Source organism: Podarcis muralis, chromosome 8 (assembly GCF_964188315.1).
Source record: "Podarcis muralis chromosome 8, rPodMur119.hap1.1, whole genome shotgun sequence".
NCBI classification, from domain to species: domain Eukaryota; kingdom Metazoa; phylum Chordata; class Lepidosauria; order Squamata; family Lacertidae; genus Podarcis; species Podarcis muralis.
Window position 1 is genome coordinate 59,828,883 of NC_135662.1, and position 21,072 is coordinate 59,849,954.

Genomic DNA, 21,072 nt, shown 5'->3' on the forward strand with positions numbered 1-21,072 from the left:
AGACCTACAGAATTCGTTGGAAGTTACTATTTTTTTATTATTTTTTTACATAAGTAAAAAGTGACCTTTCCCCATCTGGCATGGTGGTGTGCCTCGAGATTTTTTTCATGAAACAAGTGTGCCTTTGCCCAAAAAAGGTTGGGAAACACTGGTTTAGAGGTACAGTGCAATTCTCCTTCCAACACCACTTGATGCCAAAAAATTGCTTTGTTGTTGTTTCATCCCTGGGATAGCAAAGAAATCATTTAAGTAAACATGTACTTTAAGCAAATCAGGGGTGCCTGATGCAAAATGGTTAATGCAGTTATATTTATCAAACTACCTTCTGATGACATAACAACACACAACTTTTAAAGCTATACACAGTGATTCCCCATTGCTTGTAGCACAAGGCAAGTAAAGTCAAGACAAGTGGAATCAAAATTGAACTTTAACATGCTTTACTTTAGCTGGACTGTGCCTTTAACTTTGTTCTCTCTATATGTGATCAATATTGCATATGAATAAGTTTATTGTACATTGCTTATAAACAGAAATCACTTTCCCCCCTGCCCCTTACTGAAATAATCCATGGTTTGGGCCAGTGCCTAAGTCACAAATTTTCCATTGATAAACAAGGTTATAATAAATATTTAATTTTATCATGACATCTTACTCATCAGTAAAACCTCATTTCTCTGGATGTGAAATGCTTTCAAATTGTTTCACATCCTACTTAAAACAAATTCTACATTGCCTATGGCACTGGGATCAAATGAGAAAAACATTGTTTTTGAGAAGCAAGTACCTTTGCAGGTGCCAGAATAATTTAGTACTAGCTAGTTCATTTTGTCAGATTTAATAATAGAATGGGGGGGTATCATTGTTTCTTCTTACTATTTTGAGAGTATAGGGTTATTTTCTACAGAGTTTTAATTCAACAACATTAAAATAAGTAATTCATGCAGAGGTATTTATCAAAACATGTTTATGTACCTTTTCTGTTGCGCTGCATGTTAACTGGAATGCACCACAAAATCCAAAATGGTTTGGATCCAGACTAAAGGAGGCTGCAGTCCTCTTCCCATTTACCTGGGGAAAGCCCCATTAAACTCAGAAGGATCTATGTATGATCTATCAGATGTCTGCACTGTTAGTCATCAATTCCACTGAAATAAACAGGACTTGTTAGCTATATGACTAATTTGTCCAATTGCTTTAAATGGGACTAATGTGTGACTAACATGCTTAATCCTGTGCTAAATCCCTTTACTTACTCCTGCGTGTGTGCAGAACTGCAAATTTAAGATTAGATCAAATTCATTCCAATTGCTGGATTAGTTCAAAGATGTTACAAAGATGTACATCTAATTGCCTCAAGACCTCAGAAAGATACGGGCAATGATGGATCCTACCTCAAAAATTATTGTGACTTTAAAAGGCTGCTTTTAACATTTCGGAGTATGTAGATGAACTCTGAATCACCAACAATTAGACAAACTTTTATTAATTACAATAGTCAAACTCAAATCTGTATATACAGTTTAAAAAATAACACCAAAGAACATACGATACAAATTGTCCCAATGAAGTTCAGCAAGAATAAAGTGTAGATCTCTTCTTCCTTGGCTGGGAGCGAGGGGTCCATCATTCTGGAATTCAGCTCAGGTGCAAAATGTCTTGGGTAGGCCTCGCTATCAAGTGACTGAATCGTCAAAAGGAAAATACATTTGAATGCACTCCTAGTTTTTCCTTTTGAATTTGCCACCTTTCTCTGTGGGGCAAGATTTAATCCATGTTGTATGGAAGGACTTTAATATAGGGACTGGAAGCTGGCGGAGCAGGAAACATTTTGGGGGAGGCCTGGGAGTAATCAGAGAGAATTGTGTTGAAATTATATATAACCAGTATAAAATGATACTTTGTAAGGGGTATGTCTTTTTGGATCTCTTTGAATACGTATCAATAAATAAATTTAAAAGAGAAAGGGGAGAAAGGAGGAAAATAGAAAGATAAAAAAATGGGTTAAATGTTGCAGGAAGGGGGCTAAAGATCTCAAAAAGCTGGGACGCCCCTGTCATTCATGTTAAAAGTACAGTTCTTAAACCGCTAAAGATTCAAAAAGTTGGGAAGCCCCTGTCATTCATGTTAAAAGTACAGTTCTTAAACCGTGCTGAGAAAGGGCGCAAGTGAAAAGCACAGAGTGGAGCAGAGTATCTCGGGTAGCTTTATAATTCAAGATGCTGCGATCGTCCTTAAAATGGGCAGCTCTCATCCTCTGGCTTCCCATTCCTCTGCATCTCAACCTGCTCCTTCCCTCCGGGGCCGCATCCCGACCCATTGCTGCCTCAGCAACCCTCCTGCTGCCTTAAACTTAGCCTTGCGAGGCGGCGGCGGCTGCCCGGAGGGCTCGTGCGCTTTTTGCCGCCTCCTCCCACTCTTCAACTTGACACCAAATTCGAAAGGGTGGAGGCGGGGGAAGCGGAGCAGGAGGAAAACAAGCCTCCGCCGCTGGAGAAGCAAGCCTGAAACACACTCTACCCTCCCTCCCCGTCAGCGCTTCAATCTGCGCTTGCGCGAATTCCTATTCCTGGCGAGCGGAGGGTCCCGAGAGAACTCGCGCATGACCGTTAGGAGGACCTGCCTAGCTCCCGGCTACCCAACTCCCGATCCCCTCAGTGCCGAAGACGCTCGGCTATCTCCGTCGTTTTCCGACGCGCCCCTTCCCTCCTCCTCTCCCCCCCCCGCTCGCCCGCCCGCCCTCGCTCCGTCTGCCTGACCCAGGAATCTCAGCAGAGACTGAGGAGAGAGAGAGGGAGGGAGGGAAACGAAGGCAGGAGCCGCCGCCGCGGGGGCTGGAAGATGGCGGTTGGGATGGGGAGAAGGAGGCGGAGGCGGCAGCAGCAGCAGGCACGGGGCTGTGGGAAAAGGCAGCGGGGCTCTTCGCGCAGGCGAGGCTGAGGGAAACGCCGCCGCCGCGTCCCCGGGAAGCTCCTCTCTCTCCGCCTCAGCCGCCGCTTGGTGCCGGTACGCCTCCTCCCGACTCGCCGCTTCCCCGCCGGCGTGAGATGGACGTCGGCGCCGCCGCGCTTCCCCCGCCGACGGAGCCTCGTCGTCCTCGCCTTGAGGCTCCGCCGCGGTCCTGAGGGGAGAGGCGGGCTCCGCCGTGCGCCGCCTGCGAGCGAGACTCGCTCTCGCTTCTCTGCCCTCCGTCGCGAAGCGGCAGGGCGACCCCTGAGGGAGCTGGCTGGCTGCTGAGGGGGACGGGACACCCGGCGCTGCCTCCGCCTCCGCCGCCGCCAGGGAAGATGTCGGATACGAAGGTGAAAGTGGCCGTCAGAGTCCGGCCCATGAACAGGAGAGGTAATAATAATATTAATAATATTATTATTATTAATAATAATAATAATAATGGGACGGAGATGGCTCACACTCGCCTCTCAGCAGTCCCCACTAACCCCGTCTTCACCCCTCAGAAGCACCTTTCCCCCTCGCTCCCTTCCGCCCCTCCAACTTGTTTGCAGAGTTGAACTTTTTTCTCTCCCTTGGATTGGCGGCGGGGCGAGGAAAAGGGAAGGGTGTCCCCTCTGGCTTGAGCAAAGCTCTTGCCTAGCCCTTGCTGGCGAAAGTCTCGGGAGCGGGGAGCTCGGGGTGTGAGCCCCGCGGTGAGCAGCATGAAGCCCCGCTCCCTTGGTTTTCTCCGCTGGAGCGCAGCCTCCCTTTTCTTGCAGCGAGGGGCGTGGAGTTGAGGGCAAACCCCGTCGGCTCCTTGTAAATCTGTTTGGAGCTGGGCTGCTCGCTCGCTGGGTGGGTGGGGAAAGCTGGCTGGCTTTGGGGCGATTTCTCAAACCTGTCAGGGGTGCCAACATTTATGGAGCGGGGGGGGGGGCAGATGAGCCCCGCCCCGCATAATTGATCACATGACACAGCACACACCGTTTGAATGGCAATGCCCATGAACTTGGGGGGAGGGGGTATATGATTTTTTTAATGGGGGTTTCCAAGTAAAGTTACCGGATTTTTTTCAGACGGACTTTGGCCCCTAGGAGTTGGCTTCTATGCAACCTATCATAAAGTTGCAAGGGGCCACAAGGATTCAACCCCCTGCAATGAAGGAATCTTTTGCCCAATGTGGGGTTCAAATCCATGACCCTGAGATTAAGAGTCTCATGATCTGCCGACTGAGCTGTCCCAGCTGACTAAAAGCTGTGGATCTTCTTCTCTCTTCCCCACTTCCAGTGGAGGATCTGACACTATCATCTCCTAGTCTTGGAGATGGTGCCCTGAAATGGCTTACATGGTCACTTTTTGGGGGGCGGAGGAGATTTTCAACACCGCTCAGGGTGACTTGGTTGCCTTAACTTGCCAGCTGTTGTTACAAAAGGTGGTTAATGAAAGCAAGAGAGTGGTCTTCTTTCCACCCTTTTAGTGCATGGCTGGCTGTATCATTTCACATGGGTAACATGCGGAGAACATACAAGCCAGGCAATGAGACTGGGCACTGGTGGAAAGCCTCTGTCAATCTGTAGGTCTCCAACTTTTTGCTCTTGGATTGTCCTCCCCCCCCCCTTTTTTTTCCCTCCCCCACATTTTTTTTGGAGAGCAACGCCCATGCCATTTCCTACACTCTTAGCAGCAAAAGGGAGTTGTTTTCTAGACACAAGAAGAAAGAAACAGGAAAAGCCCTGCTGGCTTGGGATGAGCTGTATATATCATTTTGTAAGGGAACGTTCTGAAATTCTCAGTTGCATTATGTTTCAGAGCTGGAGCTGAATACAAAGTGCATTGTGGAGATGGAAGGGAATCAAACTGTGTTGCATCCTCCACCTTCAAACAACAAGCAGGGAGAAAACAGGTAAACATCCAAATCTATATTCTCAATTCAGATAAATGATTTGTGTGCTTTGTTAAGGAAGCACCAGCTGTTTCTGTAACTTGTCTCTACTCATGGGAAAAAGTTCTGGGAGGTGATCCTTCTCTGATTCACAACCATATAAAAAAGGAAGAATTACAATTAACCTTCAACAAGCTGAGTGCTGAGTTGCATGAAAAATAGTTATGGATTCTGACTTAATGTAGAATAGTAATGATAAACTAGTAAAATAAGCTACTAAGAATGTCGGAAATCAAAACACTGTAGGTTTAAGTACAGTTACCTTGTAACCACACTCCCCTCCCCCAATGTAGTATTCTTCGTTGATTCAGGAACGATAGAATACTATGGATTCTTCGGCAGCAGTGAAAATTGTTACTGATTTCAGTGTACATACAGCTGAGTAGATGTATTTCCTGGATTCTTTATTAAGTCTGCTTATTTTAATGAATGAAGAGTGAAGAACTAAATCATATCTGGCTTTTATTTGTAAAGGCCTGGAAAAAAATTGTTGGAAAATATCCAAAATACCAATGTGCTGGACTGTAAAAATAGATCAGATTTTTTTCTTCATAAGGGGCCAGGAGGGAGGTTGTTCAGAAGAGACATAGAAGGAAAAGTTAGTGTTGTCTGTGTTTTTTCGGTGGGTGGGTACGATCTGTTGATTGTCATAAGTACTTCACTCTGAATGTCTTCTTTGAGTGTTGTAATTACTTTTTAATAGGAAAACGTTTCACATAGTATAGGTGCCAGTGTACTATTCTACTGAAACAGTTAGTTGAGAAGCAGGATTCATTACTGAGAACGGAGGAAGGTTGGCAGAATATATGATAGTGTTGAAGAGCTGTCTAATTGTCGGGCTTTTACTTGCAAACTGATGCACAGATTCCTGTATTTGGCATATTTATTTTAAAGTTTGACATTAGGAAATAAAGGTGTATGAAACTACATACTTGGTTAATTTCATTTTTAAACAATAAAGATAGGCTTACTCAGTGCTATTTTCCTAGAAAAAGAGGTGCTGGAACTCACCATGAACACCTCTCATGTTCTCTTATAAGGCAGTGACACCTATCTGAGAGGTGCCGTAACTGAGTTCCAGTGAGTTCCAGATGAAAAAAAGCCCTGGGCTTACTCCTGTTTGCCATTAAAACAGCACAAAGTGCCACAACTGATTCAGCCAGTGCAGCTTGTGACATGTTAGAATTTCAAGTGGACAGCAGCCTCCAGTCTTAAGATAAAGTAGACAGGTGTCATGTTTATGTCTTCTACAGCACAGAACCAAGGCTTGGTGGCAATAAAATTGGAGTAGAACTGGGGATTATTTGCATATGCAGCACATACAAGATATTTTACTGAACTGACCCGTGTTGCTGTATGCCTATATGTTTGTTAGATTCATTGATCACTTCATCCCAAAGGTTACAGTCAAGTAACAATCTGAAAGTATATTAAATCCCTTAAAAACAACAGTTTTGTATTTTTATGTTGGATTATATATAGTTGGTTGTTGTCTGCCATATACATAAAAGTTATAAATAATCAATTTTCTACCTACAAGTAGCCCTCAAAGTGGCTTACTGTCTATGCTAAAAGTATAATTTATATCAATAAACAGTACAAACTCTTTTAAATCCCTGTGCTGGCTGCAGTCCACTTTCTGATGCTGTGTAAATGTCTCTTTATCTTGAAAACTTTTCCCTACAACCTGTATCTCTCTGTTCTTGCATTCTAAGAAATCCCTGCTTGTGACCCTTAGTTATCCAAAGGTATCCTGGCTGCATCCCAAAAAACATGATGCCCACTCTCACTTCCTTTCTTATGTCTGAAGCTACCTCCCAGATGTCATCCACAAGTCCCCTTCTTCCATCAAATCCCTCATGAAAACCCACCTTTTCCATGAAGCCTTTGGAAGAACTCTGTAGAATTTAGATACAGTATAGTATCTGTGAACCTCTTTCTGGACTTCCATCAGGATCCTGCAACTGTTGCATCCCATTTCACCCACCTTTAGGATTAAGATTCTAACTTTTCTTCTTCAATTTTCCACCTACACATTGAAAAAGATTGTCCTAATATGGATAAATTATTTTGTGAAGAAGGAAGATAGTTTTATATATTGTGTAGTGGATATATTTTGGTTTTTGTCGAAGAACAAAAAGGCTGTTAATGACAATGCAAACAGATCAGTGGCATTTATGATAGCTGAAGAGGTTTGTTCTTTTCTTTCAAGCCTTAGAGGAAGTTAGGAGGGAAAGGTTCCAACTCCAGGGAGTTAGTGTTTGTTGCAAAAGCCTTGACTGAAACTTATCTAAATGGAGTGTCAAGTGAAATGAGACAATTACCAGTTGTCTGTTTTATCCAAAGGAATTATCAGCAGGAAAGAAACAGCTAGGCAGGCGCTCTTAATATTACCTGCATGAGGTAGCAGATAGGATAACAGCTGACAACAGTCTTTGTCTATAGGAAACTAAAAAAGAAATCTGATTTTGATCTTTTAAAAATTGCCTTTCCTGGTGGAAGTTATTGTTCAGCTTATGAAGTGCTAGCTTTGATGTGAGTAGGAGATATATAGATATAGACAAAAAACATTTATGAACTGCTTTAGCAGTGTTTCACTAATCTCATTCTAGCTAGTGACCTAGATACTATTCCAGTAGACTATCCTCCTAAAACTGTGCATTATTAAAACCTCAGAGTTCAGGTTACAGGTTTGTGGTAGTGTTTCTGATACATATGAAATCAAAGTGGAATGAACTCTCACTTGTTCTTGTTAAGTATCATGCATACTTTTTAAATGTGTCTGTAGATATCAATGAGTAAACTTCCAGCTGCTCTTTTTCTGTTCAGAGAAACTAGACACATTCCTTCTACAGATTTGGAAATATGAGAATAGATTTCTGACAAAGACTTCTTCATGTTGTTTTTGAATGAGAAAATGAGATTTCTCTGTTGTAATGGGATCTGCAAGCTCTTGAGAGCACAAAACCTTTAAAAAATAGTTTATGTGTTTACACAAGGCCAAATATCAGAGCAAAGAAAATAATGACACAATAAATAATTAAGTGTTTAAAATGGATTAAGTCATTATCAATTAAAACAGTCAAGTGATAAGCCAGTTAAAACCATTTCTTAATACTTCTGTGTAATAGAAAATCTTCATGACTATGCATGCAAAAGTTGATCCAATGAAATATTACATTAATTTTGCAAACTTTAGAAACAAATAGAAAACTAACAAGAATCTTGTTTTCATTAATTAGTTACAAAGTTAACAACTATGCAGCATGTTGTAGTTAGTGAGAGATTAGCAAACCTTTTAATATAATTAACACATGTGGCTACAGAAGGGTTGATTATACCTATACCTGATTATTATCCTTGCAGTTCAGACAGATCATTAGAGGTGTGGAACAGTTTTAAATTTAGCATTCTGCTTGTTACGTAGGCACTGTAAATAGTAAAAAATAGTAAATAGTAAAAAAGAAAAGACCTATTCTGATACTTTAAAGTTTTAATGTTACAGTAGCTATATGCACCTCCATATGATTTTGATTTATAAAGCACTTCATAGTTTTTAGTGCAAGGGTGGGGAGCCTTCTTTCCATTGTGATCTGCATTCTGCATTCTGCATTCTGCATTACCAGATTTTTTTCAATGAATCCAGGGACACTTTTTTTTTTTTTTGGCTGAGTAGCAACAGGGAGTCAGTAGTGGGGATGGTGAGGCAAAAGACCCTGGGCCCAAGCACGTATGCGTATTGTATAAAGGTGCAAAGCCCTTCTTTCGCACCCTGTGAAACATAAATGCTCAGAGGTTTTTTTTAAAAAAGGGAAACAGTGCGCCCCCTGCCAGTGACTCCCGAGCCTTCCCTGATCTCCTTCCCCCTTTGTTTTGACAGATTAGGGGGGGCTTGGGAGTCACGGGCGGGTGGCCGTTGCCCAGGAGGAGCCAGTCTGGTAGTGCAGTTGGCTCTGTCTGGCTTCAGGAGCTGCTTGCTAACTTGGCGCCCACCATTTTTCCTGCGCCATGGCAGCGAGCAGCTCCTGAAGCCAGCCAGAGCCAACTGCGCTAACAGGCTGGCTCTGGGCTGCTGAGGCTGCTGCTGCCACGTTTCCCAGGGACAGATTTGCAAATCTAGGGACATTCCGGGGACAGATCTGCAAATCCGGGGTCGTCTGGTAACTACATCCCTACCCATTTACTGGGCCACTGGGGAAAGCATAGATGACTCTTGCCAGAGGTTTGAACCAGTTGCTTGTAGAGGGCTCTCCCTTCTCCATTCATTTTGACCTTGTTTTCCTATCTTGCCCTCTTCTCTCCCTCCAAGCTCTCCCCATCTGTGTAAAATAAGGCCAAGAGCTTCACGCCCCCCCCCCCTTGTGTTAATACATCTCTGGTGGACCACCCCCCTTTCTTAGTTGTGGAATGCTGTGTAATCTTTAGTACTGAAAGCTTAGGCAAATATTCGCAGTGAAGCTGTAAAATAATATTTACTGGACTGTTTTGGTTTTGAAGTCAGTAGTGTGATGTGGCTTTCAACTCTCACATGGTGGGAGTATTTTTTCAGGTGACCTTCTAGGAAGATCACAGGTCATAGAATTTGTTTTAGAAAAGACTTCCCATCCTCCATGTTTGTGAAAAGTGGACTACAGTGGTACCTCCGGTTACGAACTTAATTCGTTCCAGAGGTCTGTTCTTAAGCCGAAACTGTTCATAACCCGAGGCACGCTTTCGCTAATGGTGCCTCCTGCTGCTGAAACTGTTCATAACCCGAGGCACACTTTTGCTAATGGTGCCTCCCGCTGCTGCCGCACTGCCGGAGCAAAGATCGCAACCGGGAGCATCTACTTCCGGGTTAGCAGAGTCGTAACCCGAAGTGTTCGCAAGGAGGACGGTACGTAACACGAGGTTCCACTGTAATCAGAAATTTGTGTGTACAGAATTTCAAAAGTATTATCAAATGGTTGCTTAATAAGTGAGCAAATTATAGTTCTACCAGGGCAATTTGCAACTGCAATTTGCAACTGCAATTGTTGCAGTGCAGATTTTCCTATTCATTATGGCAGCTTGCATTCCATGTCCTTTTCCTACTCCATTCCATTCTCCCTTCTCCTGGTTTTCTGTTGTCTGCCTAGCTGTACTCAAACCTTTGCCACTTTCCCTTTTTGTGTTTCTCTATCCATACTTTACTCAACACTGTACCATTTTTTAAAAACATCATTTCAGTGTCTTTCCACTTCTGCTTTACCCTGCCACTGTTTGAAACAGCTGCTTTCTCCCTTCTCGCTATAGTCAAACTTCTCCCTCCTCCATTCCTCAGTTGCTTCATGTAAGAGAGTTAAAGGATTTGGAGCCCTCAGATATTCCATAGGTCCTTCACACAGTGTATTTCACTTCTGGTAACATCCATTGTCTTCTTAAGCATGGAAGTTCCTTATTGAATGTAGTAATTTAAAATACATATTTCTTTCGCTAGCAATCACCCATATGTGTACATCACAGGATATGGAGCCCTCAAACCTTCCATAGCAGTTTATTTAAACCTCTGCCATTGTTTAAAATTGCCAGTTTCCTCTCATTTCCCTCCATTCCTGCTTTACTCAAACTTTTGTTTTAAACCATCTCCCCCCCCCCCCCTTGCCTTTCCATTTTTGTTTCCATGCTATGGCCACTGTTGTTGTGCAACCTTCCTTCACTTCTGTTCCCTTATCTCACTCGGACTTAATGCAAATCCAGGATTGTAATGCAGCACTACAAATCCTGTAATGGTGGCTGCACTATGACATACTTAATTTTTATTATAGAGAGAGATGAAGGAATGCATAGATTTGATGAAGTGTCACCTACCTTCACCAGGAAGAAATGGGCTGCTGCAAACATAGCTTAAATATATATTTAACCCTGCCTAATTTCCATTTCCTGCATCTTCTAGTGCTCAAGAGCCTCTGCATTTGGAAAATCCTCATGTCCTACAAAACACATTTTTAGTTTGTGAATCCTTCAGGATTATTGTTTGCATTAATTGTTACTTTGTTACTCATTTTTGATGAAAAGATTAAGCAAACCAGATATAAATATTTATACTGTCTACATGCTGCTGTATACACCCATAAAATAACATTGAGAAAATGCCTTCTTTCATTGCAGGGTGAAAATAGGGACTATGAAAAATTCAATTGCACATTTTTATTCTGTTCATGCAGTTTGCCATTAGTCTTCTGGGGTACTCTAAAAATTGATGAAAATGGTTGCAACTATTAGATGAATTGTTCTCATTGCACAAAAAACCCAAACTAGTACATAATACCAGTTTCAGAATTATTAATCAGAGCTGAAAGCTTTTAAAAGAAAAAACTCAAAGCAAGACTATGGGTGTAGACCACCCTGCAGACTCCTTCCCCATGCATATCCAAAATCCTCTCAGAGCAGATTGTGGAAGGCTGCAAGAGGAAGGAAAGAAAGAAAGGTAATGTCCATTGTACAAGTACATAGGCAGTGTTGGATGTAACACTAATAATTCAGGCTGCAATCCTGACCCTACTTACCTGGGATTAAGCCCCATTTAATTCAGCAGGATTTACTTAGGGGTAAATGTGGTTTGGATTGCACTGAAGAAGAAGAAGAAGAAGAGCCTTTCACTCCCTTTAAGGAGTCTCAAAGCGGCTAACATTCTCCTTTCCCTTCCTCCCCCACAACAAACACTCTGTGAGGTGAGTGGGGCGGAGAGACTTCAAAGAAGTGTGACTGGCCCAAGGTCACCCAGCAGCTGCATGTGGAGGAGCGGAGACGCGAACCCGGTTCCCCAGATTACGAGACTACAGCTCTTAACCACTACACCACACTGGCTCTCCATACATAAAACACTGTTATGTTTTATGAACATAAAAAAAGTTCACAGTGGGATTTTTTCCTTTTTCTTTTTTTAATATGCTTTTTATTAGTTTTCTTACTTAACTTAACACACACACACACACACACACACACACAAACGATATAATAACAAAACAAAAAAACACCATCCATAAATCCATACGTTCTTACAAAAGAACTTATGCCACCATGTTCTTAATTCCCAATTCCTTATCTTACCCAATAGACTTCCATCTTCCTGAATGCGGGTCTGTCTTATCTGTTTTATAAACTGCTTCTTTAATCATTTCATCACTTCTTCTGTTATCTGAATACTATACTTATAATCCATATTGTGGTTTGCGAAAATTAATCGAAGCATGTCCAGGTTTTAACTTGAAGGCACTGTTTTTTAAAAATATTCTTTATAAATTTCCCACTCCTTTTTGAACTTTTGGTTTGGCTATCTCCTAAGTGTCTCCATCATTTTTGCCAGTTTGAGATATTCAAAAAATTTATCCTGCCATTCCTCTTTTGTTTGTACTACTTCTCCTTTCCAATTTATGACAATTAATATTCTTGCTGCTGTTGTAGCATATAAAAATATTCTCTTTTTAAATTTGAAATATCTGAATATAAAATGCCTAAGAGGGAGGCTTCTGGTTTCTTTATGAAAGTTTGCTTAAACATTTTTTTCAATTCCTCATATATAATATCTCAAAAATTCTTTTTTGTTTTTTGCAACCACAACTGGATTTTTTCTTTTTGTGGTTTCCGTGACTTTTTATTGCCTTTCAGGGTTACTGTGAAAGTTGAGATTCTTAGTATATGTGTCAAGGCAACACACTAGTCACTCTGGAGCAAGAAAAAATGATATTTGCTGAACAAAAACAGAAGAGCTGCTGTAGAATTGAACTTTTGTCATAACTGAACATGGAATGTAGTACTATCCATTTTTTAGTTGGAAGTCCAAATCCATTTTATTTCAGTTGGATTTGCTTCTCTAGTAAGTGTACAGATGTATTCTTTTATTTATCCTTTCTGTTTTTGTGTAGTTTGGCTTGTTTCTGTATTTTCCAGAAGGAGATTATTTTTATGCTTGCTGTAGAAATGCATAGGAAGCCTTTTTTGGTTTTCTTCGTATGTAAGATCTAGCTCCTTAGCTGATTTTGTTTAATCTCTGCCATCTCTCATAGCCTGAATTATGTGCTTCTTTTTATATAGAGGGATGAAACTAAGGATGTTGGGTAAATAAGAATCAATGTGCTTATTCCACATTCAGGGGACAATAGTATATAAATTATCCATTGCAATCTGCATTGTGCTGTTGATGGATTGTACACTGGGTGTGCAACTGAACAGAGTGATCTATGTTGTGAAGTATATTGCCATTGGTACAACTTTAGTCTTGGCATTAGGTCTTGCTGAATATTGATGAAATTCAGGCATAACTAGGCACTTGCCTGATTGTGTGTGACAAACAGAAATAGTGACCAGGCAAAAGCCAAAAGAAAAATAGTTTGCTGTTTTATAAAGTGTATGGCATCATCAAAAGGGCCTCCTTAGCAGACTGTAGGAATCAAATAGGTGTGTAGATGGACAGATGGTCTTTTAGGTAAGCTGGTCCTGTATAATTTTGGTATTATGCACATATTTCAGCATATTGACCATGTCAGCAAATCTTCACAGGGATCTCAAGACACATGCAGAACAGAACTCAGGATATAGACTACAATTGAAGTAATATGTATAAAATGTATATATTGAGGCTGCAGGTTTTAACATACCATCAAATAATTTACAAAACTCAGGCAACAAAGCAGAAAGTATGAGAGGTAGGGACACAGAACTTAGGACAGCAAGCACATAGAAGATGAAGCATCAGAGGACAACATGAAAGAAGCACTGAGGAGACAGGGACCAGAGGGCAATACATTGTACACATGAAACTTTCTACTGTTGAGATATCTACCATTGGTTTTTAGCAAATTCAGTAGTGCTGTGCACATTTGCTTGGACTATTATTTGGTCCAGCACTGGGAAAGCCCCACCTGCTTACATGGTTCAGATACATTATTTTTCTTTCTACACCTCCACTGCTGAGCTGCTTGCCCCAAATTCCCAAAATAGGAATCTGAAAGTGAGAGATAGATTGGAAATGCCCAAGCAGGCATCAAAGAGATAAAGGTGGGATATTTATTTCAAAAATTGTGAAAGCAGTTCCACATGCATACACAACTTGGAGGTTTACTGCTTCACAGCACACACACATGCACATCTATGCATGTGTAAAATGAGCAGTGTTTAATAATAACAATGGGAAGAGAGGCTTTAGGCACTGAGGCAGAATAATCTGTCTACTGGTTGACCTTGATTGACCCATCCTTGATTTATACAAAGTTACACAGGAAGCTGCCACTATACCAGGAAAATTTGCCCTTAGGTTAGCTTCACATTGTTCTGCTAGAAAGCATTTTCAGTTTTGTAGTAGTCATATCTTTTTTGGTGGAAAGCTTTTATAAATATAGAAAATGGTTACTCAGAGTTTCAAGCTATCAACTATGCTATTTGAACTTATGAAGCAGCCATATACTGAATTAGATCATGCTGCCTAAGATTTTTTTATATATATAGGAACTGGGATTTTGTCCATGAAAAGTATATGCTTTATGACGAAGTCAGTGGCACCAACTTGAATAAAATATTTGGGGAGGCTGCCCACCCCTGGAATGTTGCAGGAAGGACGGACAGAGGGAGGGCACCCTGGGAGACAGGTGTGTGATTGGGTGCCTTATCTGTGCTTTCATGTGGTGGAGAAGGAGGCTGAGGTGGCTCAACACAGTCAGTTTTGGGTGTCCCCAGCCTGCCAAAACATTTGCGGGGGCAGAGGGGTCTGAACCACTTTGAGTTGGCACCTATGGTGGTTGCTCCTTTTGTGGTTGCATCCAGATATAGTTCCTACATAGATAGATATCTAATCCCACTAGAGAATACATTCCTCATTTAGATCCTGTTTTTCAGATGTTCAGTGTATAAGAATAGACAAATAGTAGACCAAGCCTTTGTTGGCACTCCACCACCAGTAAAAGTGAATTTAGCTTATTAATGTGAATGTAATTGAAATAGTTGTCTAAACAGCAGTTTTGCTCATCTCAAGCAGTTCTCTCACATGCTTCTGCTTTGTCAGTGCAGAATTCCTAGTCACTGTGTCTATCCGGAATAACACATGAAGTGTTGTTTCCATTATCGCTCAGGAAATTGAGATTGTTGTGTGGAAACATGAGACTTGGAATGTTTATTTCTTCTGTTGTGGTTATAACACCGTTTCTGGAAATATCATTAAAGGCTGGTCCATGCATTCATATATCTCACTAGATATTTCAGCTGATTTGGCTTAATTTAAGTGTCTGTTCTGAGGTGATACAAAACTTCTGCCTGTGGTGTGTGTTCTGTGAAGGCAGTTTTGTACATACAAGTCACTTTTTAAAAAATGAAACCAAATAGATTTTATATCAGTTAAACATGCTAGCATCTTAGGACAACCAAGGTAAATAGAACAGTCCCAACAGATAACTAGCCCAGTAAATCCAATCAGCTGAATACAATGTATTAATGACAGTAGAAAGGTACCATGACATGTCACAACACATACTTTTGAAACAGTCTCAGCCAGCTACCATGCACAGTCTTATGTACAGAGAAAACCAGTTCTGCCTAAGATCGCAATGGATGCATGCAGAGCAAATTGACTGCTGTTTGATCAAAACTGACCAAAGCATGACACACTGTAGTAAATGTGCTTGCAATATGTTGCAATCTCAATTAGAAACCACAAAAGAATATTGCTTATATGCTGTACATACAAGTCATAAATTGATTGTGTAGTTGTTCACCCTTATGCAGCTCTCTAATTATGTGCAATTACTTATTTGAAGAACTAGTGGCCTCAGATGGGATTGAAGATTGACATCTGCATCAAAATATATATATTTTATTTTATTGGTTTATTGCAAGGAGCTGAAGATGCTGCACATATTTTCCCCATCTCAATCCCTACAACAACCTTGTGAGGTAGCAGTAGGTTAGGCTGAGAGATGGTGGCTGGCCTAAAGTCACCCAGTGAGCTTCATGGCTGAGTGGGGATTTGAATCCTGGTGTCCCAACACTCTTAATAATTTATCCAGCACTTACATTTTTATGTCCCCTAACTAAGCTATGGAAATTATATTTAATATAATTTTAAATTTCATTAAAAATTAGTATCTTTGTCTCTGCCAATCAAGCAACGTGAAATTTACCTTCCATCTAATAGAAAAACACTATTTTGTTCAGGAACTACCAGCACTTGCTGTGGGAAGTTCTGGATACTTACATCATATGGAAGTATAGAACTAGAATGGGAGCTTCTGACCCACCAGGCAAACCTGGTCCACCAGGCCTTCCCACTTGGCCTCCAAAGCCATTTTGGGAAGCCATGTCCCTGCCCCCCACCCTACACCTGATGTCATACATTTAGTCAGGTGTGGGGCAGGTAAGGGTGGGGTTTCAAAAGAGCAATCAGGAACTTAAAGTGGGCTCCAGTTTGATAGAACAAGGTGTGCTTCCCGCCAGAGGAGTGCAAATTGCTCAAAGAGGGAGAAGCAGCTTCTGTTTGATGGAAACCATTTCCCCTTCCCAACAGTGCTCTTTGAAGGTCCATGTGCAGGCCACTTCAAGCAGCAGCATGGGAGGGGTATGAAAGGGAGAATTCTTTCTTTCCTTCAGTCCCCCTTTCCTGCTGGGGGAGGTAAGGGAAGAAAGCCTTCCTTTTAAAATGCTGACTTTTTTCAGAGTTCCCTTAGCAAAATGGAGTTCTGAACAAGGCATACTCCCAACTGCTCATCAACTGATGGGCAATAGCATCATACTTTGCTCAGTGAAAGAAAAGCAGAAACCACCTCTTCCTTCCAGCACTGTTCTTTGCAGTGCCAATCTGCGGGAGGCAGTGGCAGACAGGAGTGCCTGGTGTGCTCTGGTCCATGGGGTCACGAAGAGTCGGACATGACTAAATGACTAAACAACAACATGGGAATGAAGGGGGGAATTCCTGAATTAATACTGTAATTGCATTCTCTCCTGTAAGTTGTACAGGTGTGTTTCTTCTTAAAATCTTGTTAGTATGCATTATTTTTGGAAGAGAAAAAATTATTGCTTTCCTAAGTCATTAAATATTGAATTCACTGATCTTTCCAACCAGAATAATTTATGGTGTATACAGAGTGTTCTAATAGTTTCAGGCACTAACCATATATTCCCTTTCTTTTTAATGCTTTCCAATCTGTGGATGATATACTGACAATCCTTTTCTGCCATTGCTGTATTTCTATTCCTCAGAAAGTCTCCTAAGGTAAGTGACTGATCTTTTAAAATACTGTTCCTTATCAAAATAAAGATAATTTGCTTACAGTATCTAGCATGCTTTTCCACATTCAGTTCAATAGCTTTGCTTTCTAATGGGATTTAGAACCTGCATTATTTCTATCTAATTTTCTTCTACAACCTGGTGCAGAGAAAAAGTTTGGAAGTTGTCAGCTCTGGTCTGTCTCTGTAATATGAATTTGATACATTCAACTGTGAATTTTTGACAGTCACATAAGACTGAGGTGCATGTTAAGCAGACCTGCTTTGCCAGGCATACATACAGAATTATATACATTTTACTGAGGGTCATTTCATATTTCATTGACCCAGTGGTAACATACATGTGGTGTAGATCTGGGACCCAAGGTTGCATGTGTAGGAAGTAGTGTCTCAAATGAATGAAACTATCACCTTAGTGTGATGTTGAATTCCATCCCAGATTGCCATCTTCCACTAGGAAGTGTCAGGCTCACATAATCTTAGTAACTACCGTATTTTTCCATGTATGAGACACCCCCATGTATAAGTCATCCCCTGTTTTTGAGGACTCAAAATTAAGAAATTTTGAGTCCTCAGCACTACCCATGTATAAAACAAGCTTCAATTCAAGCTTCAAACCTAATTTTTGGGTAAAAAAAAACCCTAGTCTTATACACGGAAAAATACGGTATGTCCACGCCCTCCTCTATGTGAGAATGGTAGCCGAGGGTCAAACACAATATATAGGATATCCATGATCAGATCTCCCAACACTAATTTTGTTTTTTAAACAGCTTTAAAGTGGATTTCCCGTTTTTATTGACGCATGAGTTTAGGAGGAAGGAATTTTTAACCCTTCCCTTTGCACAGTTTTCAAAACCTAAAATGGTCCTGCTATAATAGAAATATATAGATACCTGTATTTTTCCTCTAGTAGGGCTAATAGCAGCTTGGGGGAATTTAGTTTAGAAAATACTGCAGAGGAATAAACACTATTTTCCTAGAGCCAGTACTCCGATAAAAATTGGAGCCCATCAAAGCTGCATTTAAGAAAATGTTGTGTGTTTTAAAAAAGTGATAGTCAGGAGAGCTAATGCCCAATTTCCTGCATTATGTCTGGCTCTGATACATTTTCAGCCTGAAAAGATGGGAAATAGGTTAGACCTTTAGACAATAAACACCTGAACCTCACAACTGACATGAATTTTGAGTAATTTTATCCTCTTAATGTATTTAAAGAGTGTGCATACAGAGAATGATATGGCAAGAAGCACTTTAAAATGTTTATTAAATATATACAACATACAGTGGTACCTCGGGTTACAGACACTTCAGGTTACAGACGCTTCAGGTTACAGATTCCGCTAACCCAGAAATAGTACCTTGGGTTAAGAACTTTGCTTCAGGATGAGAACAGAAATCGCATGGCAGTGGTGCGGCAGCAGCGGGAGGCCCCATTAACTAAAGTGGTACCTCAGGTTAAGAACAGTTTCAGGAAGTGAGAGCTGGACCATAAAGAAGGCTGATCGCCGAAGAATTGATGCTTTTGAATTATGGTGCTGGAGGAGACTCTTGAGAGTCCCATGGACTGCAAGAAGATCAAACGTATCCATTCTTCAGGAAATCAGCCCTGAGTGCTCACTGGAAGGACATATCCTGAAGCTGAGACTCCAGTACTTTTGCCACCTCATGAGAAGAGAAGACTCCCTGGAAAAGACCCTGATGTTGGGAAAGATTGAGGGCACAAGGAGAAGGGGACAACAGAGGATGAGATGGTTGGATGGTGTCCTCGAAGCTACAAACATGAGTCTGACCAAACTGCGGGAGGGAGTGGAAGACAGGAGTGCCTGGCGTGCTCTGGTCCATGGGGTCACGAAGAGTCGGACACGACTAAACAACAACAACAACAACAAAGTTTGTTGCAACCTTCCCCAACCCAGTGCCCTCCAGATACTTTGGACTGCAACTCCCATACACCCCAGCCCACATGGTCAATGATCAAAGGCTATGGGAGTGGTCCACAATGGCTCAGTTTGTATGTCATGGCATGCCACAATTAACTGTGGATTACTTTTGCTACTGCTGCTGATGGTCACTTTCCAAGCCCACTAACAAGTTGTTAATTAGTACCTCATATAAGAAGAAACTAACTGCAAATAATCAGAAAGATCTAGGATTTTTAAAAAGACATTTGAATATAAATGGTTTCTTTTGCAAATTGCAAATGTTGCGTTTGCTGTTCAAAATGGTGTGAGTTTTCATACTTTTTGGAAGTTTTTAATTTATTTTTTTCTATTCATATGCAGGTGTTTGCCTTTGATTACTGCTTCTGGTCTATGGATGAATCAAATACTGCAAAATATGCAGGTATGGTTTGTAATTACTACAAGGCTTGGCTGATGATTTATAAAATTCTACTTCCCTCCCCATGTTTAACGGAACCCACATTTTCTTGCTTTCTCTGTTTACAAAGTTATTAATTTTATTTTGAGTTCTAAGTCCATTGTGATTTGGTTATGTACTTGACAGAAAATCCATGGTTTTTGTTAGTGTTTTAGAACCTGTAGACAAACCCACTGTGGGTTGATTAGTGCATGTCTGAGTATTCTTTCACTGCGACACACCCTGTCCTTTCCTTGTAGTCATCTTAATTTTCTAATTATATTTATTCTATTTGGTTTACCCACACTGAACTCATGACTTTAGACAGTAAAGAAACAGCAGGATGAAGCAACACTGAAACCATCCAGATTGTGTTCATTTCTACATTTCCTTCTCAATAGGACTGGGAAGAGAAAACTGACTATCGTATTAGAAATATTCACTTAAAATACATCAAAGATTCTGTTAAAAGCAGATTACTTGAAAAATTAATTGGATGGTAGAAATACTGCATCTGAAATGCTTACTTCAAAGTGCTGACAATACCTGCTTTTTAGAAGCTGGCGCTTTCTCCTTTATTTATTTAGACCCATATTTCAAAGCTATTTTTCTCTTGTTGCTAGTTATTGGAGGGAAATCAATTTTAGTTTTGTTATATAATAAAATGGTTTGGGCCCTGTAGTTTTTATGTTTCATGAATGCACAAATTAGTGCTGTTCATTCACAATGTTTAAAAAGAGTTTTAAGGAGACACATTATCAGCATTATTTAATTTAAAAACATAATCCACTTTCTGTATGCATGTGAGAAAGAAAATACTGGTTTAGACAGAGCGACAGTTATCAAAACAGCACAATTTTATATATATCATAAGACTCACAAGTGGATCAATATTTTAGAAGCAGCTGTTCTGGCAGTGCTACAACAGAATAAGTTGGTATAGGACAACCCAATGCTGTCAAGCTCTCTCGAGACAATACTGATAAAAATAGAGGGTTCAATCCAGACTTTGATGGTAATCAGAAGCTTATTTGTGGGGGAGTAAGTATCATTGAATTTGGCAGCACTGAGTAAAGATGGCCAGGGTTGCACTGTAAATCATGCTTGGAGTAGACATATTAACATCAGTACTCATCATTACTAACTTTAGGTCCATTGAAATCAGTGGGACTTTTCTCAGCATGACTTGTATCTGGATCCTATCAAGTGATTGCAACCTATGTGATTGGTACCAGTACACATATATCCAATACTCAACCAAATGATGAATTTTATGCCAATGTGGATGCACTGGCTTCTATCCAATGCAGCACTAAGGAAGTGGTTTGCCAGTGCAAGGATTTGTGGTTGTACAGCAGGACTTCCCCTCCCTCTCCTCCCCCAATATACCCCTTAAATCTCTTCTGGGGCTTCAACCCCTGGAGCAGACTTGGGGAGGTTGTGGGGTGTGCATGGGGTAGGAGAAAGGGAAAGTCTTGTTGTGCAAGTGGGAATTCTTGCACCGATGAAACACTTAGTGATGCATTGGATACAAGCCAAAAATTACTTTTGATATGGTTAGAAAATCATTGTGTTAAAAACTAGATATAGATTTAGATGTCATATTT

At 40.9% G+C, this 21,072-nt stretch overlaps 1 protein-coding gene and 1 long non-coding RNA gene across 12 annotated transcripts in view; one reads left to right on the forward strand and one right to left on the reverse strand.

The window, feature by feature from the left end:
- Nucleotides 1–16: 16 nt before the first annotated feature.
- Nucleotides 17–3,776, reverse strand: LOC114600867 (uncharacterized). Its single transcript, XR_003707677.2, has 2 exons — nucleotides 3,438–3,776; nucleotides 17–1,842 (listed from the first exon to the last, which is right to left on the reverse strand). It is a non-coding gene; the product is annotated as an uncharacterized LOC114600867 (long non-coding RNA).
- KIF13A (kinesin family member 13A) overlaps nucleotides 2,506–21,072 on the forward strand; it is a 73,220-nt gene continuing 54,653 nt past the window's right edge. For 2 of the 11 annotated variants that reach the window (XR_003707671.2, XM_028737621.2), the window contains exons 1-4: nucleotides 2,506–3,342; nucleotides 4,741–4,834; nucleotides 17,078–17,090; nucleotides 19,390–19,450. Coding sequence is in view for 10 of the 11 variants with exons in the window: in XM_028737621.2 (XP_028593454.2) it covers nucleotides 3,288–3,342; nucleotides 4,741–4,834; nucleotides 17,078–17,090; nucleotides 19,390–19,450 (223 nt within the window). In the remaining variant the exon portion in view is untranslated. The remainder of the gene's footprint in view (nucleotides 3,343–4,740; nucleotides 4,835–17,077; nucleotides 17,091–19,389; nucleotides 19,451–21,072) is intronic. The other 9 variants (XM_028737620.2, XM_028737624.2, XM_028737615.2 and 6 more) reach the window with 7 other exon arrangements.